General features: G+C 53.7%; 3 protein-coding genes across 4 annotated transcripts; 2 read left to right on the top strand and 1 right to left on the bottom strand.

Annotated features, from left to right (window-relative positions):
• The first annotated feature begins 6,115 nt into the window (after positions 1 to 6,115).
• On the top strand, positions 6,116 to 8,944 carry TEKT2 (tektin 2). The gene is made up of 9 exons (XM_047082366.1): positions 6,116 to 6,318; positions 6,401 to 6,526; positions 6,717 to 6,922; positions 7,452 to 7,595; positions 7,677 to 7,791; positions 7,947 to 8,054; positions 8,183 to 8,326; positions 8,485 to 8,564; positions 8,731 to 8,944. Exons 1-9 carry the CDS (start codon positions 6,163 to 6,165, stop codon positions 8,942 to 8,944), a joined length of 1,293 nt encoding a protein of 430 aa, XP_046938322.1. The 5' UTR covers positions 6,116 to 6,162.
• Positions 8,945 to 9,746: 802 nt separating this feature from the next.
• Positions 9,747 to 16,362, top strand: ADPRS (ADP-ribosylserine hydrolase). Of its 2 annotated transcripts, none has more exons than XM_047085095.1 (6): positions 9,747 to 9,966; positions 12,911 to 13,007; positions 13,294 to 13,501; positions 13,605 to 13,789; positions 14,783 to 14,883; positions 15,519 to 16,362. In XM_047085095.1, exons 1-6 carry the CDS (start codon positions 9,747 to 9,749, stop codon positions 15,809 to 15,811), a joined length of 1,104 nt encoding a protein of 367 aa, XP_046941051.1. In that variant the 3' UTR covers positions 15,812 to 16,362. The 2 variants fall into 2 exon arrangements, with proteins under 2 accessions (XP_046941051.1, XP_046941052.1); XM_047085096.1 differs by having other exon boundaries at positions 9,753 to 9,966; positions 13,671 to 13,789.
• Positions 16,363 to 19,975: 3,613 nt separating this feature from the next.
• COL8A2 (collagen type VIII alpha 2 chain) lies at positions 19,976 to 22,600 on the bottom strand. The gene is given in 3 exon segments (XM_047085774.1): positions 19,976 to 21,229; positions 21,231 to 21,895; positions 22,408 to 22,600. Coding segments are annotated over 3 exon segments (2,112 nt in total).
• Positions 22,601 to 24,039: the final 1,439 nt, after the last annotated feature.

The raw sequence follows: 24,039 nt of genomic DNA, 5'->3' as shown, positions 1-24,039 counted from the left end.
AACAGCGATTTCCAGAGTTTAATTCACTAGTAAACACCTTCAGTCTTTGCTGTCATTTGCCAGGCATGTTGGTAAGCTGCTTAGGACTTCACTTTGATTATCTACGTATGACAACAAGATGAAAAAAAAAAAGTCTTCAAATTTGTTCTTTGTTTTTTCTGCTTAAGAGGGGAAGAAAGGCTAAAACAGAACAGCTTTTAAGATGTTCAGTTTGGTTTTCTGCATATTGGCAACAACTGATATTTTAGTATGCTACTAAATAGGAAAAGATGAATGAAATTATCATTCACCCTGTGAATTATCTTTACATCTATTTTCCTCTTAGATTTAAATTAAATAGAAAACAACCTCAAGTGAACACCAAAATAGGAACTGCTGTTTTCTTAGAGATACGGCCACTTGAAAGAAAAAAATAAGGAAAGATAATTTATGTAAAATCTCTCCAGAGAAAAGGAAGTTAATGATCATGGAGAAATTATGGTCCAGCATTCAGGTAGTTTATAATGTCTACAAAGATCAAGCAGCATAGTAGCATACCTCAGTAGGAATGGCTTGGGCAAGCGTACTAAGTCATACTGTATTTGTGTGTAGGCATTGGAAGCGCCTGCCACGGAAAGATACTTGCACTTTGGAAGACAACACACAAAACTGGTTGTGCAGGCAATATAGTTACATTCAGTAGCTATAGGGGTACCTTATCAAGATTTTTTTCAAGCTTATGTATATTTTGAGAGAGAGCGTGAGCAGAAGAGGGCAGAGGGAGAGAGAGAATCCCAAACTGACAGCAGAGAGCCTGACATGGGCTTGATCCCACAAACTGTGAGACCATGACCTGAGCTGAAACCAGGAGTCAGACACTTAACCAACTGAGCCACCCAGGGACCCCGAGATGCTATTTTTCGTATTAGAATGAGATCACCCAGGGGCGCCTGGGTGGCTCAGTCGGTTAAATGTCCGACTCTTGATTTCAGCTCAGGTCATGATCTCACAGTTTGGTGAGCTCGAGCCCCATGTCAGGCTCTGTGCTGGCAGTGCAGAACCTGGTTAGGATTCTCTGTCTCTGTCTCTCTCTCTCTCTCTGATCCTCCCCACTCATGCTCTCTCTCTCAAAAGAAATAAACATTTTTTTTTAAAGAAGCTCAGCTGACCATTCTTTTATTTAAAGTTTATTTTTGAGAGAGAGAGTGCATGCTCACAAGAGTAGCAGGAGGGGGTGGGCAGAAAGAGATGGGGACAAAGGATCCAAAGCAGGTTCTGTGCTAACAGCAGAGAGCTGGATGCGGGGTTCAAAGTCAGGAACCATGAGATCATGACCTGAGCCAGGTCGGATGCTTAACCAACTGAGCCAGCCAGGCACCCCAATTAAAGTACTTTAGAACATTGTTCTGATTCGGTAGAAGTTGTACTCTCTGAGGATTTGAATCATTGGAATTCACTAAATTAGGTAGTCTCTGACATTTACTGGAAGGAGAAAATTGAGTACAGAGAATATACATATTATAGTACTTCACAGATTTTGAGAGAAAATGGCTTGTTGTTGCCAAGCCACTTCATGTCTCCTGTGGCTAAATCTCAAATCACTTTAAAAAAAAAAAAACTTACAAGTTAACAGTCTTCTGCTTCATGGTTTGTTTGTTTTGTTTTGTTTTTTTTCACATTAAAAATAATGTCTTCCTTCATTGTATCTCTAGTATCCTTTAAAACCCATGAGAATGCTGAATGGATACTTAGGTTCTTTAACTTTGAAGAGAAATAGCAGCCAATTGAGGAACACCACAACTAGACATGTGCCAGTCAAGCTCATTTTCTTCCTCTTCATAATATTCATACGTGATGTGGCTGCTTTATCTAAGAGCAGCATTCCCAGGGTAATGCACATATTAAATAGGGAACTGATGCATATTTCTTCCAGAAACTGAGAGTAACCCACTGCATGGATATAATGTATAAGACCTGTACGAGGATCCCTTTGAGCATATGGGGCTCTGTTTATATGTGTCCACCTGAGACTAGATATCATCACGATCACAAAACACAGAGCTTAAAGCTGCCCACAAGATTTTGTTAAAAATAAATTCCCTATTTCATTTCAATAAATGCACAATTCCCCCAAAAAGAGCCCCTGCTTGGAGGGGTCGTGATAATTTGTGGGCTTCCTGACTCTGATGTTGGCCTTTCTTAGTTCTCTCAGCAACCCAGGCAGCCATTTGCTCAGCTGGGATACCCCTTCCCTCCAAATGGTAAATGTCATCTGACATAAATTTCTTCTTAGCAGAAAAGTGGACACTTAGAAATGACATCAGCTGGGGCATCTGGAAGGCCTCAGGGCTTTCATCATAATCCATCATCACAAAAACAAAACAAAACAAAACAAAAAAAACCTTTCTGTTGAATGCCCTGGAGTGCTGCCAGGACTGTGCCAAGATCTGAAATTCTTCAGCAGTTTTGCTTATTACACATGATCTAAACTGCAATGGTAAACATCACAATAACAGTGGTTTTTGGTGTTTCTAGTACAAAATGATGGCGGCTGGGTGGCTCAGTTGGTTAAGTGTCTGATTTTGGCTCAGGTCATTATCTCACAGTCTGTGAGTTCGAGCCCAAGTTGGGCTCTGTGCTAGCAGCTCAGAGCCTGGAGCCTGCTTTGGATTCTGTGTCTCCCTCTTAATTCTCTCTCTCTCTCTCTCTCTCTCTCTCTCTCTCTTTCTCTCTCTCTCTCTCATGCTGTGTGTGTCTCTCTCTCAAAAATGAATAAACGTTAAAAAATTTCCAAAATGATAGAACATGGCATCACTCATTCTTAACACTCCATTTTTCTTGGTCCAATCCATCAGCTGCCTGACCTTTTCTGCTAATACCTTCTTCCTTTGGCCAGGATGTGCAGGAACTTCATGAGTCATGAACACCAAGGCCACCATCATAGTCAGAGATACATGCCAAAGCCACCACCATTCTGCCATATTTGTTTACTGCTTTCGGTTATAAAATGTTTCAAAACATAAACTAAAATTTCTTCATTTCTTCCAGCAATTAATTTTTCCAAGACCTTTATTTCCCTGTCTTCTTTAACCCTAGTAAAAGAGCAATATCACAAAGTCCCATGCATGTCTGGTTTGTGAGCTATATATTAGAGTTTAGAAAATACTCTGTGGGGAAAAAAATATATATTCCATGGTCAGGAAGTTTGGGAAATGTTCTAGCCCCAGTCTTCCTGGAGCACTCCAGACTCACATTTCTAACTGCCTGCCAGGCAGCGCCTGGATCCACCACAAGCACCCCAAACTTCCGAAAAGCCAACCTCATCTTCCCCTTACCTACCAAGCTCCCTTGGTTCTCCCCTCTTTCCTCTGTGGAGGTATTTATCACACCATCCCACCAATCACTGGGGTGTTAAAACTGAGGACTCTTCTGGGACTTCTCTCTTTCCCTCATCTGTCAAACCTGAGCTTGGTGCCCCAGCTCAGGTTTGATAACTGAGGGTGGCTCAGTCGGTTGAGCATCTGACTTTGGCTCAGATTGTGACCTCGCAGTACCTGAGTTTGAGCGCAGGATCAGGCTTGCTACTGTCAGCATGGAGCCTGCTTCAGATCCTCTGTTCCCCCCCCCCCCCCATCTCTGCACCTCCTCTGCTTACACACTCTCTCTCAAAATAAAAACATCAAACCTGAACTTGGCCTCTGGGGCAGATTGCCTGGGTTTGAATCCAGGCTTTACCACTATGTTATGTGACCCTGGGCACGTTCCTCACTTCTCTGTGCCTCAGTTTTCTCGCCTGTAAGACAAACATGGTAATAGCACCCACCTCCTAGGATCATTCAGCACAGTCCTCAGAAGAGGACCAGGCCAGCCTATGGGGGAGAGAGAGCATCCTTGCCTCCCTCTCAATTTCCAGAGCCACCACTAGAGGCAGTGTAGAGTTGTAACAGGGAGAAGGTGAACCTGAGTTTCCATCCCTGTCTTTTGCAGTGCCAGTCTCCAGTTGCCTCTGAAAACGGGGATAGTGCCTACCTCCCCTATTAGTTATCAACATTAAATGTCAACATTTCCCAAGGCCTAGAACAGTACTGGCATGGTTGAATTTTTTCCCTTTTCTTTTTAAAAAAAATGGTTGGATTTTGGACGTACCTGTGTGGCTCAGTCGATGAAGCAATAGACTTTGGCTCAGGTCATGATCTTATGGTTGGTGAGTTCAAACCCTGCATGCCGGTCTCTGGTGTCAGCGTGGAGCCTGCTTCAGACCTTCTATCCTTGTCTCTCTGTTTCTCCCCCCGCCCCCACTCACACGCATGCTCCCTCTCTCTCTCAAAAATAAAAATAAACATTAAAAAAAAAAAGGTTGGATTTTTGTAATGTATAGAATTTCGTTTTTGTTATTATTATTATTTTGAGAGATAGAGAACGAGTGGGGGAGGGACAGAGAGAGAGAGGGAGAAAGAATCCCAAGCAGGCTCTGCACTGTCAGTGCAGAACCTGATGTAGGGCTTGAACCCAGAAACAAACCAGGAGATTTGGTTTGAGCTGAAATCAAGAGTTAGGCACTTAACCTACTGAGCCAACCAGGCACCCCTCTAGAATTATTGAATCACTATATTGTACACTTGAAATTAATAGAACACTGTATGTTAACTGTACTGGAACTAAAAGACCTGAAACAAGAAAAAAATGGCTGGATTTTGAGCTTTGCTTCTAACACCCCAGTTACCTCCCCATGGATGCGGCCTCTCCAAATACAAGCATCATTCCATCTCTGCCATCAAGCAGATGGATGCACTTCTTGGGCAAGACAGGACCAAATGAATGTGGGTCAATAATGTTGAATATATATATATTTCTGGAAGGTACCTGACGGGGATTGAGCCTGAGCTGGAGATTACTTTTTTTTATGTACTGTGTGTTTGTGTATGTATGTATATGTGTGTGTGTGTGTGTGTGTGTGTGTGTGTGTGTGTGTATACACACACACACACACACTGTAGACATATATAAAATAGGTATATATTTTTACCATGTCGATGCATAACTTTTATCAAAATATAAATGTTTAACGTGTAAATGGAGTAAACGGGATATCGTGATGCCCTCCTCTCGACCCCCCACCCCCGACGCCCGCCGGCCGCCCCAGCCCTGCGGCCCCGCTGTCCTACTTCTCGAGCCTCCCGCCCCTCGGAGCCGCCCCGCGGCGGCCAACCTAACAGCCAGTGTAGGTAAGGCGAGCGCGGAGGGCGGGTGCCTAGCAACCGGGGGCGCCAAACAGAGGCGCTTGGGACGCGAGGCGGAAGTGCGAATAGGGCTGGAGGTGAGAGGACTAGTAGCGGGGCGGGTAGGGGGGGCTCTCACCCAAGCCTAGTTCCCTCCCTGTCCCCCGCCTCCTCCTTTCTCGATGCCTGCTCCTGGGTATTAATTCAAACCAAAGATGAACATACTGTGGGGGGCGGGGGGGAGGGCTGGGCTGGGACCTAGACAGACCCCAGCTCCTCCCAATCCGAGCCCTCACACACCCTCCCTTCCTCCTCCCACAAAAGGCGGAGGTTGGAGGTGGGACGACCTTATGGGGAGGGAGCCACCCCCCCCCCGCCCGCCCCAACTCCCTAATGCCAACCTGTGTTCCCTGCAAAACTAAGTCGTCCTCGCCTTGGATGGAGAACAGGGCTTCTCCTCTTAGAGCCTCAGGGTCCTGGCCCAAAGCTGGGGCGAAAAAACAAAAGAAAGTTCCACACAACTTGGTTGCTGGAAGTAGGGGTGGAATAGATTAAGGGCTATTTTTCCTGCTAACGGCCCTCCCTCCAACCAGCCCCACTAAGCATTTGGTAACACACACACACACACACACACACACACACACACACACCCTGAAGGATTCCATTGTCCCCTTTCACCATTTTCCAGGACCTGCAGGGTCCAGGAGTTTGTGCCTGTGGGTGGATGGATGGGTGGGAGGAGACTTGGTGAATACCTCCCACAAAGCTAGTAGAGTCAAGGCTGTTCCCAAGCAGGGTTCCTGCAGGGAGGGGGCTGGCACAATAAGGACAGAAACATGTCCTTTGGGCTTTTGATCCAGAACAGGATCCCCTGAGTGGTCTCCTGCAGCCTCATTTTCCCTCTCCAGCAGAGGTGGGTGATTGGAACAGGCCTGGGGTGTTCTGACCCTTCAATCCCAGCACCATGGCCACGCTAAGCGTCAAGCCCAGTCAACGCTTCCAGTTGCCGGACTGGCACACCAACAGCCGCCTGTTGTCCACCAATGCTGAGCGGCAGCGAGATGCTTCGCACCAGATCCGCCAAGAGGCCCGGGTCCTCCGCAATGAGACCAACAACCAGGTTGGAGGCCAGAGCCTAGTTGGGTGGGCAATGGGGAGAGCCCCAATCCCACACCCTCTTTATCTGTCTTTGTCTCTTCCAGACCATTTGGGATGAACATGACAATAGGACTCGACTGGCAGAGAGGATTGATACGGTCAACCGTTGGAAGGAGACGCTGGACAAGTGTCTGACAGATTTAGATGCTGAGATTGACGCCCTAACACAGGCAGGGAGCCAGGGACCCTGCTGCAAAGACCTCCCCACCCTCCTCACTTTGGGATCCATGCACCCAAAGTTATGGGAGTCCTGGGCAGCATGTCCATCTGAGTCACCCACTGGCCCCTCTGCTAAAGTGGGGATGAGTGCTGCTTCCCAGTGGATGGCCCCACTAGCGTCCTGTGCCCTCTCCCTTCTAGATGAAAGAATCAACAGAGCAAAACCTGCAGGCCAAGAACCTGCCTCTGGATGTGGCAATTGAGTGCCTGACCCTTCGAGACAGTCGGCGTGACCTTGATGTGGTGAAGGATCCTGTGGAGGAAGAGCTGCACAAAGAGGTGAAGGTCATTGATGCCACCAAGAAGGCCTTGCAACAAAAGATTAGCCAGGCCTTCCAGAAGCTCTGGTAAGGGAGCTGTATCATTCCCATGTTCCGCTGCACTTGAAGGCTGTGTGTCTTACGTGTGAAACATGTATTGTGGGTAGTGAGCAACTGGCTCTCAGGCTGCCTCCTGCCCCTGCTGTGCCCCCAGCAGAAACCACTCGCTGATTTTAGCACTCCTTCCACCACCTGAGACACGGTCTCAGAATGCTTCCCGTGACCCGGCTTTAGGCAGCCATTGCCAACTAATTGGGAGCATGAGAGATGAAGCCTATTTTCCACCACTCCCAAGTACCTTCTTGTGAGCCTCAGTGGGTGTGTGAGCCTCAGTGGGTGTAGCTACATACATGTGTCCCCGTGAGTGTGTGCAAGCATGTGGGTGTCACCATTTTGTCCGTAGAGAGCCCCTTCCAGCTGTGCTGGTCTATGTCTCTGCTGCAGCAGCTCCACTGTCAGCCCAGCTGGCCCATCCCTCATGTCCCTTCAGTACAATGGGGGCTATGTTCTGGGACCTTGGGGGGATGGTTCCTGATCGAATCTGGCCCTTCCCCAGCCTCCTGCAGGAAGTCCGACAGCAGCTCAACTCTGACCATCGGGACAAAATGGAGACATTGGACATTGACAGAGGCTGCCTCTCTCTCAACCTCAAGTCCCCAAACATCTCTCTGAAGGTTAATCCCACGCATGTTCCCAATGGGTAAGAAGTGTGTCACCCAGTTTCTCCTCCCCACCTCACAGGCCATACTCTTATGACCCCAGTGTCTCCTGCCACCCACAGCTCCTCCAGCCTGAAGCAGTGGGATGACTTCAGCCAGTTCAACAAGGACCGGGCAGAGGCTGAGATGAAAGGAGCAGTAGAGCTGAGGGAGGCCATCGCCCTAACTATTGCCGAGGTGCCTGGCCACTCCCCACACCCTGTTCTCCCACAGCTAGTTGGTGGGCCAATTGTTCCTGTTGGCCATGTGGCATGCCATCACCTCACCTGAGCGACTTCCTCAATGGCCATGAGCTTACACCCTCCCCTTGCCCTGCCTCCCCTGTCCTTCAGACCAACAATGAACTTGAAGCCCAGAGGGTTGCAACAGAATTTGCCTTCAGGAAGCGGCTGCGGGAGATGGAGAAAGTATACAGTGAGCTCAGGTGGCAGGAGAAGAATGTGAGCCTTCTCTGTTGAGTCCCTGGGGCCCAGATGTCCTGCTGTGGGATGAGAGCCCACAGGAAGCCCTGGACAGGGTGCACCATGGTGGGTTCAGCTGGTGGAGACCGGTCACTCTGTCCCTGCAGACCTTGGAGGAGATCGCCGAGCTGCAGGAGGACATCCGGCACCTAGAGGAGGATCTGCGCAGAAAGCTACAGAACCTGAAGCTCTGCCATACCCGACTGGAGTCCAGAACTTACCGTCCCAATGTGGAACTCTGCCGGGACCAGGTGCGAGGGCTCCCCAGTGGGGCACGGGGTCCCTGCTAAGGCTTCCTCAGGATCACCCCCCAGCACATGTTTCTGGTGGAGCAGGGGTGCTGGTGCAGTACCCAAACTCAAGGAGAGTACACTGACCTGGGCCTCCCAACCCACTCCCCTGCCTCTAGGCACAACATGGCCTCACTGACGAGGTTCACCAATTAGAGGCAACCATTGCTGCCCTGAAGCAGAAGCTGGCACAAGCACAGTAAGTTTGGGGAGTGGGCAGCAGGGGGAGGGAGACACCGCCCACCCACGGGGCCTTTTGCTGCCTTCTGGCTTCCTCGATGTCTTCCTGGCTGAAGGCCAGAGAGCTCTGCCCCGGCCTCCCAGGATCATGCAGGAGTGAGGGGTTGTTTGTGCCTCCTCCCTAGGGATGCTCTGGATGCTCTCTACAAGCACCTGGCCAGGCTGCAGGCTGACATCGCCTGCAAGGCCAACTCTATGCTGTTGGACACCAAGTGCATGGACACCCGTCGGAAGCTGACTGTGCCTGCTGGGAAGTTTGTGCCGGAGGTGGACACCTTCAGCCGTACCACAAACCGCACCCTGAGTCCACTCAAAAGCTGCCAGCTGGAGCTGGTGTAGTGTTAGGTGGCTGAGGGATGAGGGGAGGGTCAGATGGGAGATGGAAGGTGGGGGGGGGGGGGGCGTGGCGTGGAGAGAATGAATCTAATAAACGTGGTGGTTCTCAGTCCAGATGGTTTTCTGGTGCTGCAGCCAGCAGGGAGTGAGAGGCTTCCTGGCCCTCCTGTGTGTGGAAGAGCAAAGCTGAGGAACATCATCCCGTCCCCCCCCCACTAGCTCCTTGTTCTCAATCTGATTCCTTCCCTCCTCCCTCCTCAGGGAAGTCCTCTCTGGACTAGGCCAGCATCCCCTGGGCTCTAGCAGCGTGACCGCTCACCAACTTTGCTCCAGCTGGACCCTTGCCTGCCCTCCTGATGCCCAGGAGAGGCCCGGGGTGGGGTGGGGGTGAGGTGGAGGGGCAGGCCTGATGGAGCCAAGAGCTGGGACAGCCCTGGGGAGGGCTGGGATTGCTGGGGCCCAGAGCGAGGCTTCCTAAAAGCAGGCCACGGGAGCGGGGTGGGGAGGTGAGGGTTGGAGACAGTGGCCTCAAGGGCTGCTGTGGTCCGCTGGTCTGGCTCAGGGCCCTCCCCTCAGGGACCCTTTAGTGGCCGTGACGTTTACGGGATTATGGAGCTAAAAGCGGAGCCCAGGCCCAAACCAGTGATGCCGGACGCCTGAGCTGCGTCTCCGGGCCGCTGGGCGGCGCTGTGGGCGCGGAGAGACACCGAGGCTCCGGGCCGCTGGGCGGCACTGTGGGGCTGGCGGGAAGCGTTGCTCTGGGGCGCGCGCCGGCCGTACCGGAAGTGGTGACTGCTCCGCGCGGATGGCGGTGGCGGCGGCGGCGGCGATGACGGCGGCGGGCTGCGCGGGCGCTGGGGCGGCCCGCTCCCTCTCTCGCTTCCGAGGCTGCCTAGCCGGCGCGCTGCTCGGGGACTGCGTGGGCTCCTTCTACGAGGCGCACGATACCGTCACCCTGACGTCAGTCCTGCGTCACGTCCAGAGCCTGGAGCCGGACCCGGGCTCGCCGGGGAGCGCGCGGACAGGTGGGCGGGGCCGGGTGCACGTGAGGACGCGGAGGCCGGGGGTCCGCGGGGGCCTCGGGGCGGGAGGGACTGGCATCGGAGATAAGGCCGCCCGGGGCTGCGGGGGCCGGGTCTGGATGAACCGCAGGCAGCTCGGACTCAGCGCGTCGGAATTCGAGCCCCGGCTTCGCACGTCTCGCCCCAGCTCGCGGCCTGGCAACACCATCCAATCAGCCGCGCAATCCTGAAACCCCGGTGTCATTCTTCTGCATTGCGCCTGCTCCAGTGTATACGCCGCTGCCGTTTTTGCTCCTTCTACCCAGTTCTCCTGAATCACATTTTCCACACATCAGGGAGAACCCTTCTCCGAAACAGATGTGACGGGGGCCTCCACCGCAGGAAGCACTGCAGTGATTTTCCCTTACCCTCAGAATAGAAACAAACTCTTTAACGTGACCTACCTGGCCGGCCCTCCCCGACTCTCCAGTTTCACTTTCTACCACCCTTGGCCTTCTGCACTCGGCTCCTCTCACCCCAGCTCGCTCTAGCCCAGGCTTTTGCAGTGCTGTATGTATAAAGCCTGTCTCCCCTCCACTGCTCTCCTTGTGCAGCCAGGTCCTCCCTCATCCAGATTTCTGACCAGCATCATGTCTGAGGTCAAGCGGAGGATGATTCTTGGAGAGCATGTAGAACAGTAAGAAAAAGGGGCCATACTCAGAACGCTGAAGGAGCAAAAGGAGCTAGAGAACGAAATGGTTTGATAGGAAATGAGGCAGGGGGGCATGGGTATCGACACTGCCCAAGAGAATTTCAAAATGAGGACACTAGTCAGTGGTATCATGCTACAGAGAGGTTCAAGTCTGGTTTCGAAAAGCATTTTCAGTCGATGGGGAGCCTGGGTGGATCAGTCAGTTAAGCATCTGATTTCGGGGTTTGTGGATTTGAGGCCTGCATGGGGCTCTGTGCAGACAGCTCAGATCCTGGAGCCTGCTTTGAATTCTGTCTCCCTCTTTCTCTGCCCCACCCCTGCTTGTTCTCTTTCCCTCTCTCACTGAAAAACAAAAAATAAACGTTAAAAAAAAAAAAAGCATTTTCAGTAGAATGTTGAAACCTGGAAGTTAGATTTCAATGGATTTAGGAGGAAGTAGAAAGAGGAAAAAGAGTATGGTTTAGTATGATGGGAAAGAGAGCCAGGAGCCATGGTTGAGGCAAAGATAAGATGGAGAGATGGTTTGTAATTTCATCTTTGGTTTGATGTTAAGATGAAGGGACAACATTTTAGGTTAGCAGGTGTTTGAGGACCTTTTGGATACAAGTAGCAGAAAACTCAGGACGACCTAAGCAGAAAGAGAATTCATTGGGTGACATAACTGAGAAGTCCAGAGGTAGGTCTGGTTTCGTGCAGCGCTGAAATCCAGGGGCTCAAGTCACATCAAGACCCAGCTCCTCTCCTTATTCAGATCCACATTCTTCCGGGTTGGCTTCATTTGCTCTGGCAGACCCTCCCCGTGGGGTGACCTCAGCAGTTCCAGCAGAGGAAGTCTGTCTGCAGCAGCCCCAGCAGAAATCCCAGATTGCGTCTCCTCGGCCTGGCTTGGCCATCTATCTATCCCTGAACAAAGGAGTAGTAGGGTGTGCTATTTGAGGAGGCTGTTGGTGGTATGAACCTTATGCCCTAACCACATGGGCTGAAGATGGTAGAGAAGTGGCTCCCTGGGGACAGACTGGGCGCAGGAACCACACAAAGGGAGAATGGGTGTTGCTCTACCACACAGGGAGGGGTTGAGGGGACAGGAGAGAAGAGGAAGAACACGTCCCCTGAGGGGCTGGGCTGGATGGACTAGAAGAGGGACTCACTTGGTCAAGGGGTAACAAAAGAGTGTGGCTGTGGCTAAGAGGGCTGTTGACTCCTCTTCCTTGTGAAGCCAGGATGGGAGCCTCCTTAAGAGTGAAAGGGAGAAAGGGGTGGGGGGGCTGGGGGCTCACAGGGAGTATGCTTCCTTCTCTGTAGCCCTCTCCTCCTGCAGTAAAACCAAGTCCCAGTCTTGCTGGCTCACAGCCCACTTGAGACATCATATAACCAGTGTTGCTGAGTCAGAAGTGCCAGAGCCGTACTCCCGGGCACCGAGAAGGAGAAGCGGGGCAGATGGAGGGAGGGTCGACCCAGGCTCCAAGTTTCGGGGAGCAGTGGGATGTAAGAGAGACGAGGGAAGGGGCCTACAACGAAGGGCTTCAGATGCCAGGGCAGTGAATTTGGCCTGATCCTGAAAGCAACGGACAGCCGTTAGGAGCAGGAGAGTGAGTTGAGGAAAGTGATAGTCTGCTTTTAGGAAGAATTTTCTGCTGCACATATAGGCTGGGTTGGAGGGTGGGGGTGGTGGTGCAGGAGAGCTACAGTCAGGGCAGGCAGAAGGGAACAGATTTTCCTTCGGAAGTCAGCAGGTCATAACTGACTCAGAATAAAGAATTGCTAAAAATCCCAAGGCCTGCAGCCCAGGAAACTGGCTGGGAGTGAGAGACTGACTTAAGGCATTCTAGAACTGGCAAATAAAAGTGGGAGGCCAGGGGCGCCTGGCTCAATCAGTAGAGCATGTGACTCTTGATCTTAGGGTCATGAGTTTGAGCCCCACATTGGATGTAGAGGTTACTTTAAAAAAACAATGGCGCCTGGGTGGCTCAGTTAAGTGTCAGACTTCAGCTCACGTCATGATCTCACAGTTCGTGGGTTCGAGCCCCACATCGGGCTCTGTGCTGACAGCTCAGAGCCTGGAGCCTGTTTCAGATTCTGTGTCTCCCTCTCTCTCTGCTTCTACCATGCTCACGCTCTGTCTCTCTCTGTCTCAAAAATAAACAAACATTAAAAAAAAATTTTTTTTTTAAATAAAGGAGGGGGGCAGGAGGCCAAAGCCACCACCTTCAAGCCCTGCAGTGTGATCTCACCCCCACTCCCACCCTGTCCCTGCAGAAGCATTGTACTACACAGATGACACAGCCATGGCCAGGGCCCTGGTGCAGTCCCTGCTGGCCAAGGAGGCCTTCGACGAGGTGGACATGGCTCACAGGTGAGGGGGACAGGCCTGGGGTGAGGCAAAGCAGGTGGGCAGAATAACTGCACTTCTTGGCCAATAACTACGCTTCTTGGCCAGAGTGATGATGTCGGTGCATGCTGGGACCCCCACCCTCAGCGGGACACAGTAATGCTGTGGCTTCCCAAGCCAGAGGTGACAGCCCTGCTGGGACAGGCTCCTTTGGTCCCTAAGCCATCTTCTTTTCCCAGCAGCCAGCATTCTCTCCCAGCCCTGACAGGCATCTTTTCAACCCTAATCCTGTCTCCGTTCTCTCCCCTAGATTTGCTCAGGAGTACAAGAAAGACCCTGATCGGGGTTACGGTGCTGGAGTAGTCACTGTCTTCAAGAAGCTCCTGAGCCCCAAGTGCCGTGATGTCTTTGAGCCTGCCCGGGCCCAGTTTAATGGGAAAGGCTCCTATGGCAATGGGGGTGCCATGCGGGTGGCCGGCATCTCGCTGGCCTATAGCAGTGTCCAGGACGTGCAGAAGGTAATCCAGGTGGGCTGGTTGCTGGGCTTTCCCCTCCCTCCCTCTTCTCTGCAGGTTGGGTTCTGTGACAGCAAGTCTTCTGCCTCTGCTGCCTCTGCCCTAGTTTGCCCGGCTCTCAGCCCAGCTGACACACGCCTCCTCCCTGGGTTACAATGGCGCCATCCTGCAGGCCCTGGCCGTGCACCTGGCTTTGCAGGGGGAGTCATCCAGTGAGCATTTCCTCCAACAACTCCTGGGCCACATGGAAGAGCTGGAGAGTGACGCCCAGTCTGTCTCGGATGCCAGGGAGTGAGTATGTGGGATGGAGATAGGCTGGAAGGATGCTTATGGGTATGCATGCATTGCGGGGTCCTCTGGCCTGGCCACAATTTTAAGTTAATTTATTTATTTTGAGAGAGAGTGCACTCGTGTGTGTGAGCAGAAGAGAAAGGGAGAGAGAGAGAGAGAGAGAGAGAGAATCCCAAGAAGGTTCTGAGCTGTCAGTGCAGAGCCCAACACAGGGCTTGATCTCATGAATCGTGAGATCATGACCTGAGCCAAAATTAAGAGTTAGGTGCTGAGGCGCCTGGGTGTCTCAGTCTGTTAAGCATCCAACTCTTAATTTTGGCTCAGGTCATGACCTCATGGTTTTTGAGATTGAGCCCCACGTTGGGCTCTGTGCTGATATCGTGGGGCCTGCTTGGGATTCTCTCTCTCCCTCTGTCTCTGCCCCTCCCTGCTCATGCTCTCTTGCTTTCTTTCTCTCTCTAAAAATAAATAAACATTGAGAAAAAAAAAAACCTCACATATTTTTAAAAAAGTGGGGGGGGGGGGGCGCTGGGTGGTTCAGTTAAGCATCCCACTTCAGCTCAGGTCATAACCTTAAGGTTCATGAGTTTGAGCCCCACATTGAGCTCACTGCTGTCAGTGCAGAGCCCACTTCGATCCTCTCTCTCTCTCTCTCTCTCTGCCCTTCCTCCACCTTCTCTCTCTCAGTCTTTCTAAATAAACATAAAAAAAAAGGATGCTTAACCCAGGCGCCCCTGAAACCTCCCTTCTTGAATTGCAGACTCTTAGGGGGGATGGGAAGAGCCCATTTGCCTTGACTCTGCTTTGAGGCCCTTAGGGTACCAGGGAATTAAAAAAGCAACTCACTTCTAGCCCTCTCCCACTTCTTGTCAGGACATCTGTGCTGGGTGTCAGCCTGATCACTCCCGCCTCGCCCTCCCACACCCCTTCCCCTGCCTTCCATCTCTACCGTGCTGGCTCCGGCCTCCCTGAAATCTCACCCCTGACCCACAGGTTGGGCATGGAGGAGCGTCCCTACTCCAGCCGACTGAAGAAGATTGGAGCCCTTCTAGAGCAGGACTCAGTGACCAGAGAGGAGGTGGTGTCTGAGCTAGGTGGGTAGACCCCCCCCCACACACACACACAGCCGTCACCCTCAGGGCTAGGCCTGGGCATGGGGACAGGACGGGAACCTGGAGGCATGCCTGCTTTTGTGTTTTTGCCTGGGGCTGCTGTGACAGCAGAGCCAGCTCTAGGCAGTCCCTGTGCAGGGTCGTAAGCACAGCACCTTCTTGCTCTATGGCTCCTCTAGGGCTGCAGCACCTTCAGCCTTACAGATAAATGTCCCCAGAAATGGCAGGTGGCTGCTGGTTTGGACAGTTGGTGTTGATAACTGATGCTTATTTACACGGCACTTGTCCTGTGTTCTGGGCACCTTGCAGAAGACTTTACCTGTGGCCCATTTCACCCCCACACTAGCCCTGTGAAAGTCTCTGACTTCATTCCCTCTCTGCCCAAGATGTCGAATCCCAAAAACAGGAATCTTAGCCATTAAGGAACTTTTCTGATCCATGGCTAATAGGAGAGAGAGCCAGGATTTGAACCTGGGTAGTCTAATTCTAGAACCCGTGGTCTGAATTATGTCGCAGCTTGAAGCTGAGAGTATTGGCTTGGGGTGAGTGGCCAGAAGAAGCCTGGGGACATAGAGAGTGGGTGAGTGCTGTGTCCCCATACGTTGGCTTCCCTACAGGGAATGGCATTGCTGCCTTTGAATCTGTGCCCACCGCCATCTACTGCTTCCTGCGCTGCATGGAGCCTGACCCTGAGATTCCCTCTGCCTTCAACAGTCTCCAAAGGACTCTTATCTACTCCATCTCACTGGGGGGGGACACAGACACCATTGCCACCATGGCCGGGGCCATTGCTGGTGCCTACTATGGGATGGAACAGGTGCCAGAGAGCTGGCAGCAAAGCTGTGAGGGCTACGAGGAGACAGACGTCCTGGCCCAGAGCCTGCACCGGCTCTTCCAGAAGAGTCTGTGAGGGCCACAGCTGCTGGGGCTCCACTGTGTCCAGCAGGACCAACTACAGCTCAGATTGGAAACCCAGAGGCTTACTGCAGCATAGGTCGCTGCCTCCGTCATCCTGCAGTGTGGGTGGAGCATACCTCTGGGGCGGGGTCTCTGGGGGAGGTCATTGGACAGTGAGTGTGGAGGGCTGGTGCCTCCATGATGCTCGGTTTCCAGCTCACTGCAGAGCGTTGGGCAAGCCCGGCTCCTCGGGCACACGGGAGGGATCTGGACAGCTTTGATCTTGGAAGGGCATTTGTGGCATTTTCCTTTATTATCTAACACATGGGGTTGGGTGGGGGGCAGAAGTGATCAGCAGTAGTGTCATTTCCCCTTGTTGGGATTTAGCCAGTTTGCCGGAGAGCATGTCTTTGGACAGAGCCCCTGGGCAGTAAGTTTACATGGACCAGGGAAACCAGCACTTGCATCTAGCTGATCTAGATACATACCTGGCCCTTGACTGTCATGGAGCTTATTAACAGCTTCCAGCAGAACTCCCAGCAATAAAATTGTTGGTAAATCCTACCACTGGTTCCTAAATCTCTCCTGTGCCCTGGATTCTGTCCACTTCACCCCACCCTTGGCCTTCTCAAGCCTGGTGCCTCTTTATTGGCTCTGCCAGGAGCTAGGAACACAAGGCTGCCAAGATGTCAGGCAGATTCCTCCAGTTCTTCCAGTTGTCTGCACAGCTGGTTCATCCAGGATGGGCAAAGTGAGCATGATTTTGTCCTTTGGTCACTCAAAGTGGCCCAGGCAGTGGGCGAGACAAGCCAGATGTCCCTGGTTTCAAAGCCTGACTTCTTCATAGGTTGCTTCCCAAGTAGGACCCAAGAACAGGACCCCTGTAGGAGGATGCAGAGGGCAGTCTCTCTCACCAGATTGCCAACCATGGGGTGAGGAGGGTACATCGTGCCTGTGCCCTGCGTGGACTGAAGGCTGTGTGCCTCATTCTGTTATCTTGGGCCCCAGTCAAAGGCCTTGGCTTGAAAGATGGTTCTGTATACCATTTTGAGGAAAGGAAAATTTTAAAAGGGAGAAGACCTCTCCCCTCAAACTTCTGGGATATTTTCAGATTATTCTAGCCTCAGGGGAGAGAGAAGCATGCCCAGCTTTGCAGCTAACCTGAGGTTTGAGGACTGATGGGCAGGTCTGCTTTCAGCCAAGATTGTGTCCTGCCAGGCAGGGGCAAACCACAGGACTTCCCAGGACTTGGATTGTTTCAGGTTTGCTGCCCCATCCCTAGAGCCAGGGACCGATGCCTAGTGCTCAGCATGGGAAGCTGCGGGCAGGTGCTTTCAGTCCAGGACAGCACCTCCAGTTGTGCCTTCAGCAGCGGGCCTGGCACTGGCCCCACCCTCAGGATCAAAGGTTCATAATTTCATTCATAATTTGTATCAAATGTTGAAACTTGGTCCTTGGGATTCTGAGCCAGTTCTCATGCTCCCCCACCCCTAAGAGCTTGCAGGAATGTTCCAGGGAAGCTCAAACCATCTCCCCCAGCTCCAACCCCAATCACTGCCTTGCTTTGGTTGCTTAAAATGCCTCTTGGCATTTACTTGGTGCAGAGCCTTAGGCAGCTTAGGAGCATCCAGCATTTGCGATGTGGTGACAGAACCCATGGCTGGGGGCCTGGGGAGCAATGCATGCTCCTTGAGAGAAGGCATAGAACGAGAGCCCCAGAGAGTTCCCTGGATGCCTTATGAAATCCAGAGGCTTGAGATGCCTCCACATCAATGCCAGTTCCTGCACAGCACTGTTTTATACAACAGGTTTTATTGAGGTGTGTCAATACAGTCAATACTGCTGTTTTTCTTTTCAAAAAGAAGTCCTATGGTTTGTTTGGTGTTTTTTTGTTGTTTTTTTTTTTGATTCCCAAGTGCGTTTTTCCCAAATCTGTGACACAGGGCACATAATAAGTATGTAGAGAACTAAGCTTCATATACCAAGTTAGAAATGAAATCACTAATGAAAACATTTAAACCTTAATCTTAAAAAAAAAAACAACCAAAAAAAAAAAAAACACAAACCCTAGAAATCAGAATATAAAAATGCACCAAGGTACTGTAGTTTTCATAGTTAAAACTTGGCATTGTTTATCAAAGCTGGTCAGTTAAGTGGACACCTGGAATTAAAATCCCATAGACATTTCAGAAACATCAGCCACCCCTCCCCAAAGGCTTCAGGAATGACATTTAGCAGAAGCTCAGCTCTATGAAATAGCTTTTTCTGGCTCCCCCAGTGCCCTCCTTAGGCCCTGAGCAATGCCCCCCACCCCACCCCCGAGAGCTGATGAATTTCTGCCTATCAGAACCCCTCCCTGACTGGTCAGATGGTGGTGGCTTCCGCTCAGGAAGGAGGCTGAGCAAGGGACCCCACCAAGCTTGTTTTGAGACTCCTTCCTTCTCTTAGGTATCGGGGATCAAGAAATCCACCACAAACCCCAGCCAAAACCTATTAAAGTGTCACTTGGCAGCTTTGGGTTTCCCTTCTTTTGAAAGACAAAGCAAGCAGTCAAATGGCCTACTTTGTTGGGAGAAGTGGGTCGGGGAGGGAGGCCTGGCGAGAGGCCCAGGGCACCGCAGCTCAGTGAGCCAGAAGTCAGCCACCACCCTCCCATTTTCAGCATGGACAGTCTGGCGTTGGCCAGTACTGGAGCAGTGTGAGACCACACTGGGTGACCCAGGTTCACACTTGGTACAGACAAATGGGCTGTCCTGGGGAGAGCTGAATGGACAGGCCTGGAGCCACCGGGGGAAGTGGCCAGCTTTGTCCCAGCACTAATCTCTGCTTTATCTACTGAGCTTGAACTAGGGGATGGGAGGGGCAGGAATCCTGCCTATTTCCTACAGGTGGGGGCTCTGCTTGGGGAAAATGGCAGAAACATCCAGAGTCAACTCATCCCAAAGGGGCCTATTGGCACCCTTTTTCTCAGAGCCTCAGCCTTCTGGGCCCTAATCCTGCTTAGAACAGGAAATTGGAACCAGAGGGTAGAAGGAGAGGAAGCCCCCTCAGATTAACCCCTCTGGTAGACACACATACCCTCCACGTGGTTCTTGTTAAGGAGAAGCAGGCGGGAGCCTTCTTCATCCCAGAGCTTGTGTGTACCTTGTTCTGAGGGCCAAAAAAGAGGCTCTCTGCTTTGGGGACACTCAGGCTGAGTGTGGCAAGGACACCTTACAATTTTGTATGAAAACATCAGCCCTCTGCCAGCAGGTGAAAGGAGAGAAAGGGAGGACACTCGTGTTCACTGACGGTCGCTCCTGCCTCGTGCCTGCTGCGGCAGTCCCTAAGGGCCTGTGCAGCTGCCCTTACACTGAGCAGAGCCAGTTGGTGGGAGCAGGCTGGGAGTTGGAGATGAACGTGAAGGGCTGCCATCCTGCCCCAGGTCCGTGCCCCTCCTGTCACAAACCACTGCTCCTGTGGCGGCAGCTGGAGCAGAAAAGGGGCTGGCCATTCCCAGGAGCCTGCAGGAGGGGCCACACACCCTGGACAGGCCTGATGCCACAGCATCACCCTGGGATTGCAGCACTGGCAGGGTGTCCACACTGGCCACCTCAATGCCCCCCACCCTTTGCTTTCCCCCGAAAGCAAAAATTCTTCAGGGGACCCACCGTCATCTGCTGGAGGTCCCGGGAGAGCTGGAAGAGCCCCAGCCAAGATCCAAGGGTGGCCATGCCTCATTCCTTAAGCAGGTGCCATCCAGAGGCCAGCAGGAAGGGCAGGGCTTGGGCCCATGTCTCCCCGGGAAAATGGCATGGGGGGGGGGCACGGGCCCCTCTCAGCTCCGACTCTGAGAAGCAGCATCCTTCACCGCCCAGCAGAGCCCAGGACTCCCAACGAGGCAGGGGTCTCCGACAGCCAGGCTGAGCGTCCTGGGGCCCTGCCTGCAATGGGGGTGCAACCCCAGCACTGCACAGACACTTGGGGGAGAGGAACCCAGGCCAGCCTCTTCCAGGAACCACCTCAGCCTGCATGGAGGGAGAAACCGAATCCATCTCCTTGGGCCAAGGCCACGGCCGCCTCTGTTTCCGCGTCTGTTCAGCCTTTGGTTTTTTTCTTTAAATGGAGGTTCTTGTAACGGAGAAGGTCTCTCTACCACTAAAGAGGAGGAGGCCAAGGCGGCAAGGCCCCCGTGGTGTTATGTGGGGCAGAGCAAGAACCCTGAAAAGGAGGAGTGGATATACTCAGTGGAGTAGAGGCCGTTGGCCTGGTCCGACGGCATCTGCACCCAGACCTGGTCGTTGGGCCGCAGCTGGAGCACGGCCCCGCCAGATGCCTGGTCCAGGTAGCCCTTCTTGTATTCATCGTAGGTGTATGTTGCTGGCACGTTGTTCTTGTACAGGGCCACCCACACATTGGTGCCCTTGACGTGCACGTGGTAAGCAAAGTAGTAGACCCCGCCCACAGGGCAGGTGAAGATGCCAGTGGCTGGGTTGTAGCCACTGTGGCCATTGTAGAGAGTCCGGTCAAATTTAACAGGCATGCCGGAGGCGGGAAAGGGCGAAGTGAGCACAGCGGTGAAGGCAGGCGTTGTGTGGGCCGACAGCTCGCCCAGCCCAAACTGTGGCTTGCCCCCCTTGCCCAGCACAGCGCCCTCCACTCCACCATTGGGCAGGTGCAGGCCGGCGATGCCAGTCTCATCAAAGGCCCCGGGGGCTCCAGGGGGACCAGGTGGCCCGGGAGGCCCAGGAGGGCCAGTGAGTCCTGGGGAACCGGGGACCCCAGGAGGCCCTGTAGGCCCAGCCACTCCAGGTTCCCCCACTTTCCCCTCTCCAGGGGGTCCTGGCAAGCCCGGTTCACCCTTCAGGCCTGGCAGTCCCTGGGGCCCAATAGGACCTGCTGGGCCCTGGAGACCTGGGATTCCTGAGGGGCCCCTCAGGCCGGGCTGCCCAGGAAGCCCCAAGTCACCCTTCTGCCCCAGGGCTCCTGCAACCCCTGGTCCCCCAGGGCGGCCTGTGAAACCAGGCTCACCTTTGGGCCCAGTAGGTCCAGGGGGTCCATGGGCCCCAGGAAGTCCTCTCTCTCCTGGGAGCCCAGGTTTCCCAGCCAGGCCACTAGGCCCCTGGTCACCCCGAATACCAGGCACTCCTGGGGGTCCTCCAGGCCCTGCCTCCCCCTTGGGCCCAGGGGGCCCACGTCTGCCAGGGAGCCCTGCAGACCCTGGAAGTCCTGGGGGGCCCCCAAGGCCTTGTGGGCCCTGCTCCCCTGGCTCCCCATCCTCACCTGGCTCACCCCTATCCCCCAAGAGTCCTGGGACCCCAGCTGGGCCCCTGTCCCCCTTAGGGCCTGGCAGTCCTGGCACCCCATAGCCAGTGGGGCCTATCAGGCCAGGGGGGCCCCGGGTTCCTGGTTCCCCTTTGGCCCCTGCTGGGCCCTGTGGCCCTGGTACCCCCTGCCGCCCCTGGTATCCCCACACCATCCACACCTGGGGGCCCTTTTGGGCCCAGAGGCCCTGGCTCCCCCCTGGGTCCTGGCACTCCAGGAGGCCCCGACTCACCCTTATCTCCTGGGGCCCCAGGAAGCCCATCCAAACCCGGTTTGCCCAAGCCAGCTGGACCAGGGAGGCCAGGTGGTCCAGGGGCACCTCCCTGCCCTGGGGCCCCAGGTAGCCCTGGCTGGCCTACTCCATTATCCCCCTTGAGGCCTCGATCACCTGGGGGCCCAGGCTCCCCCTGGGGCCCTGGCTCCCCTCCGAATCCTGGGGGCCCTGGCACTCCTTGGGGGCCTGGCTTCCCAGGGACAGCAATGCCTGAGGGTCCAGGGAGGCCAGGCGGTCCTGGGGGGCCCCGGAGTCCCTGGTCCCCTCGTATCCCCGGCTCTCCCCGAAGCCCTGGCTGCCCTGGTGGTCCGGCCTTGCCCGGGAGCCCCGGGGGACCAGCCTTGCCCATCCGGGAGAAGCCAGGGGGCCCAGCAGGGCCAGGCTGTCCATGTAGCCCTGGCTTTCCAGTGCCTGGTTTTCCTGGGAAGCCAGGAGGGCCAGGGGGCCCCCGAGGCCCAGGCTTCCCAGGTGGACCAGGCTCGCCTTTCAGGTCCATTGGCAGCAACGGTAGAGGCATTTCTGAGGGAGAGAGAGAGAAGGGGCAGTCAGGGGCCTGGCCAGTGGAGACGGTTGGACCCTTCTACCCACTCCCCCATGGGGTACACTACATCTGCTCATAAAGGCCACACCCCGTCTCCCCTTCGTGTGTACATGGATGATGGAGTTTAGGGATGGTCCAGTGGCCATCTTGGGGACTCCTAGCACCCAACCTACCCAGGTCTCGATCCTTCCCAAAAACTTGGGTGACTCTCATCCCCGCAAGACCTGGAGGGGGAGAAATGGCCGCCAGGTGGCGCCAGCAGCCCTCCTTAGAACCAGTTGCAGCGGGGCGCCCCTACTTCCGTCCCTCCCCCTCCCCACCCCACCTGAAGATCACCTCTGCCAGCCGCCTACTTCCGGCCCCTCGGAGAGCCGAATCCCCAGACCGGCGTCAGGAAGAAAAGGGAAGTGGAGAAGGTCTCTGGTGGAGACGGAGGGGCCGGTGGGGGTCGGGAGCTGTCTGAGGCCCTGCGGGGCGGGGAGGCGCTCACCCAGGTACTGGCCCTTGCCCTCGCGGAAGGGCGGCCCCACGGGTCCTTTGTGCATGGGCTGCACGTACTTCACCGGCGCGTAGCCCGCTGCCCCGCCGGCCCCGCCTCCGGTAGCCGCCCGCGGTCCGCACCCCAGCAGCAGCAGCGACAGCAGTGGCAGCAGCGAAGATAGGGGCGTCAGAGCCCCCCGCATGGCGTCCGCGGGCGTGCTGCAGTGAAGAACCGAGACGGGCCATCGAGCCAGCCCCCGGGTGGCTTAGCACCAGACCCAGGGGCTCACAAAAAGATCAGAATGTACACCTTCCAGAGCACCCATCTGACCTCGGCACACCCCTGCTAAAAACCCTTTGATAACACCCACTACCATGTGCTGGGCTGGCTTTCTGCCAGGTACTGGGCTGAGTGCTCCAGAGACAGGAACTCACTTAATGCTCTCAATACTTTAACAAGTTATTATTATTGTCATCCCCATTTTCCAGATGACAAAACTAAAGCAAAGGTCAGCAGAACTGGGGGCTGACTAAGGTCTGTCTGACTTCACATTATGTTGATGGTGCCCTTCTGGGGCTCCCCTCTGCCTTCAGGATCCTCTGTGGTGTCTGGCATGGCATTCAAGACCCTTTTAAATCTAGTCTGTGCCTGTGGCTCCGACCCTATCACCTACCACCCCTGTCTCTCCTCCTCCTCTCCACCATACCTTTGCCCCAGACATGAGGCAGCCTCGCACTTCTGGGCCTTTGCCCCTGCTGTTTCTCCACCTGCGATGTTCTTTCAATTTCCTACTCATCCTTTAAGGCCTTTGGGAAGCCGTCACCCCTTCTTCTATAAAGTTAACCCCTCACTCCTTTGCGTCCTAACCTAGCCCTGTCACAGCACTTAGCTCAGCTCTGAGAACAAGGCCTGTCCAACAAGATGTGGACACCCAGCCTGCGTTTTCCACTCGCCAGCTAGAGTTTCCACTCTGTGAACCTCACTTTCCTCATGGGACAAGATGTCCACACAAAAACACATACCCAAACGTTCACGGCGACATTATTCATAACAGCCACAAAGTAGAAATAGCACAGATGTGCACTGGACAGATGATGGCATGACCATACGACGGAGTATTATTCAGCAATAAAAGTAAAATACTGCTACGTGTCACATTACAGGAAAACCCTGACAACATCATGCTAAGTGAGGAAGCCAGTCACAAATTGTATATGATTCCATTTATATGAAGTGCCCAGAATAGGTAAATGTAAAGAGACGAAAGTGGGCTAGTAGTTGCTGAGGGCTGCTGGAAGGGGGAAAGGGAGTGACCACAATGATGGGTACAGGGTTTCCGGTAGGAGTGATGAGAGCATTCTAAAATTAACTGTGGTAAAGGCTGCCAACGGCAAATACGTTTAAAAAAAAACCATTAAATCGGACACTTTAAATGGGCCAACTGTTACGATGTGTGAATTGTATCTCAATAAAGATGTTATTTTTATTTCATTATTTTAGAGACAGCATGCGCATGAGCAGCGGGGAGAGGGGCAGAGGAAGAGAGAATCTCAAGTAGGTTTCATGCTCAGGGTGGAGCCCCACGTGAGGCTTGATCCCATGACCCCGTGATCATGACCTGAGCCAGAATCAAGGGTTGTA

The sequence above is a fragment of the Lynx rufus genome, unplaced genomic scaffold (assembly GCF_022079265.1).
Source record: "Lynx rufus isolate CCGP_SWC_20201006 ecotype Redwood Valley unplaced genomic scaffold, mLynRuf1.p SCAF_2, whole genome shotgun sequence".
Classification (NCBI taxonomy): domain Eukaryota; kingdom Metazoa; phylum Chordata; class Mammalia; order Carnivora; family Felidae; genus Lynx; species Lynx rufus.
The sequence above is the reverse complement of the archived record's forward strand: the minus strand, read 5'-3'. Positions and strand labels throughout refer to the sequence as shown.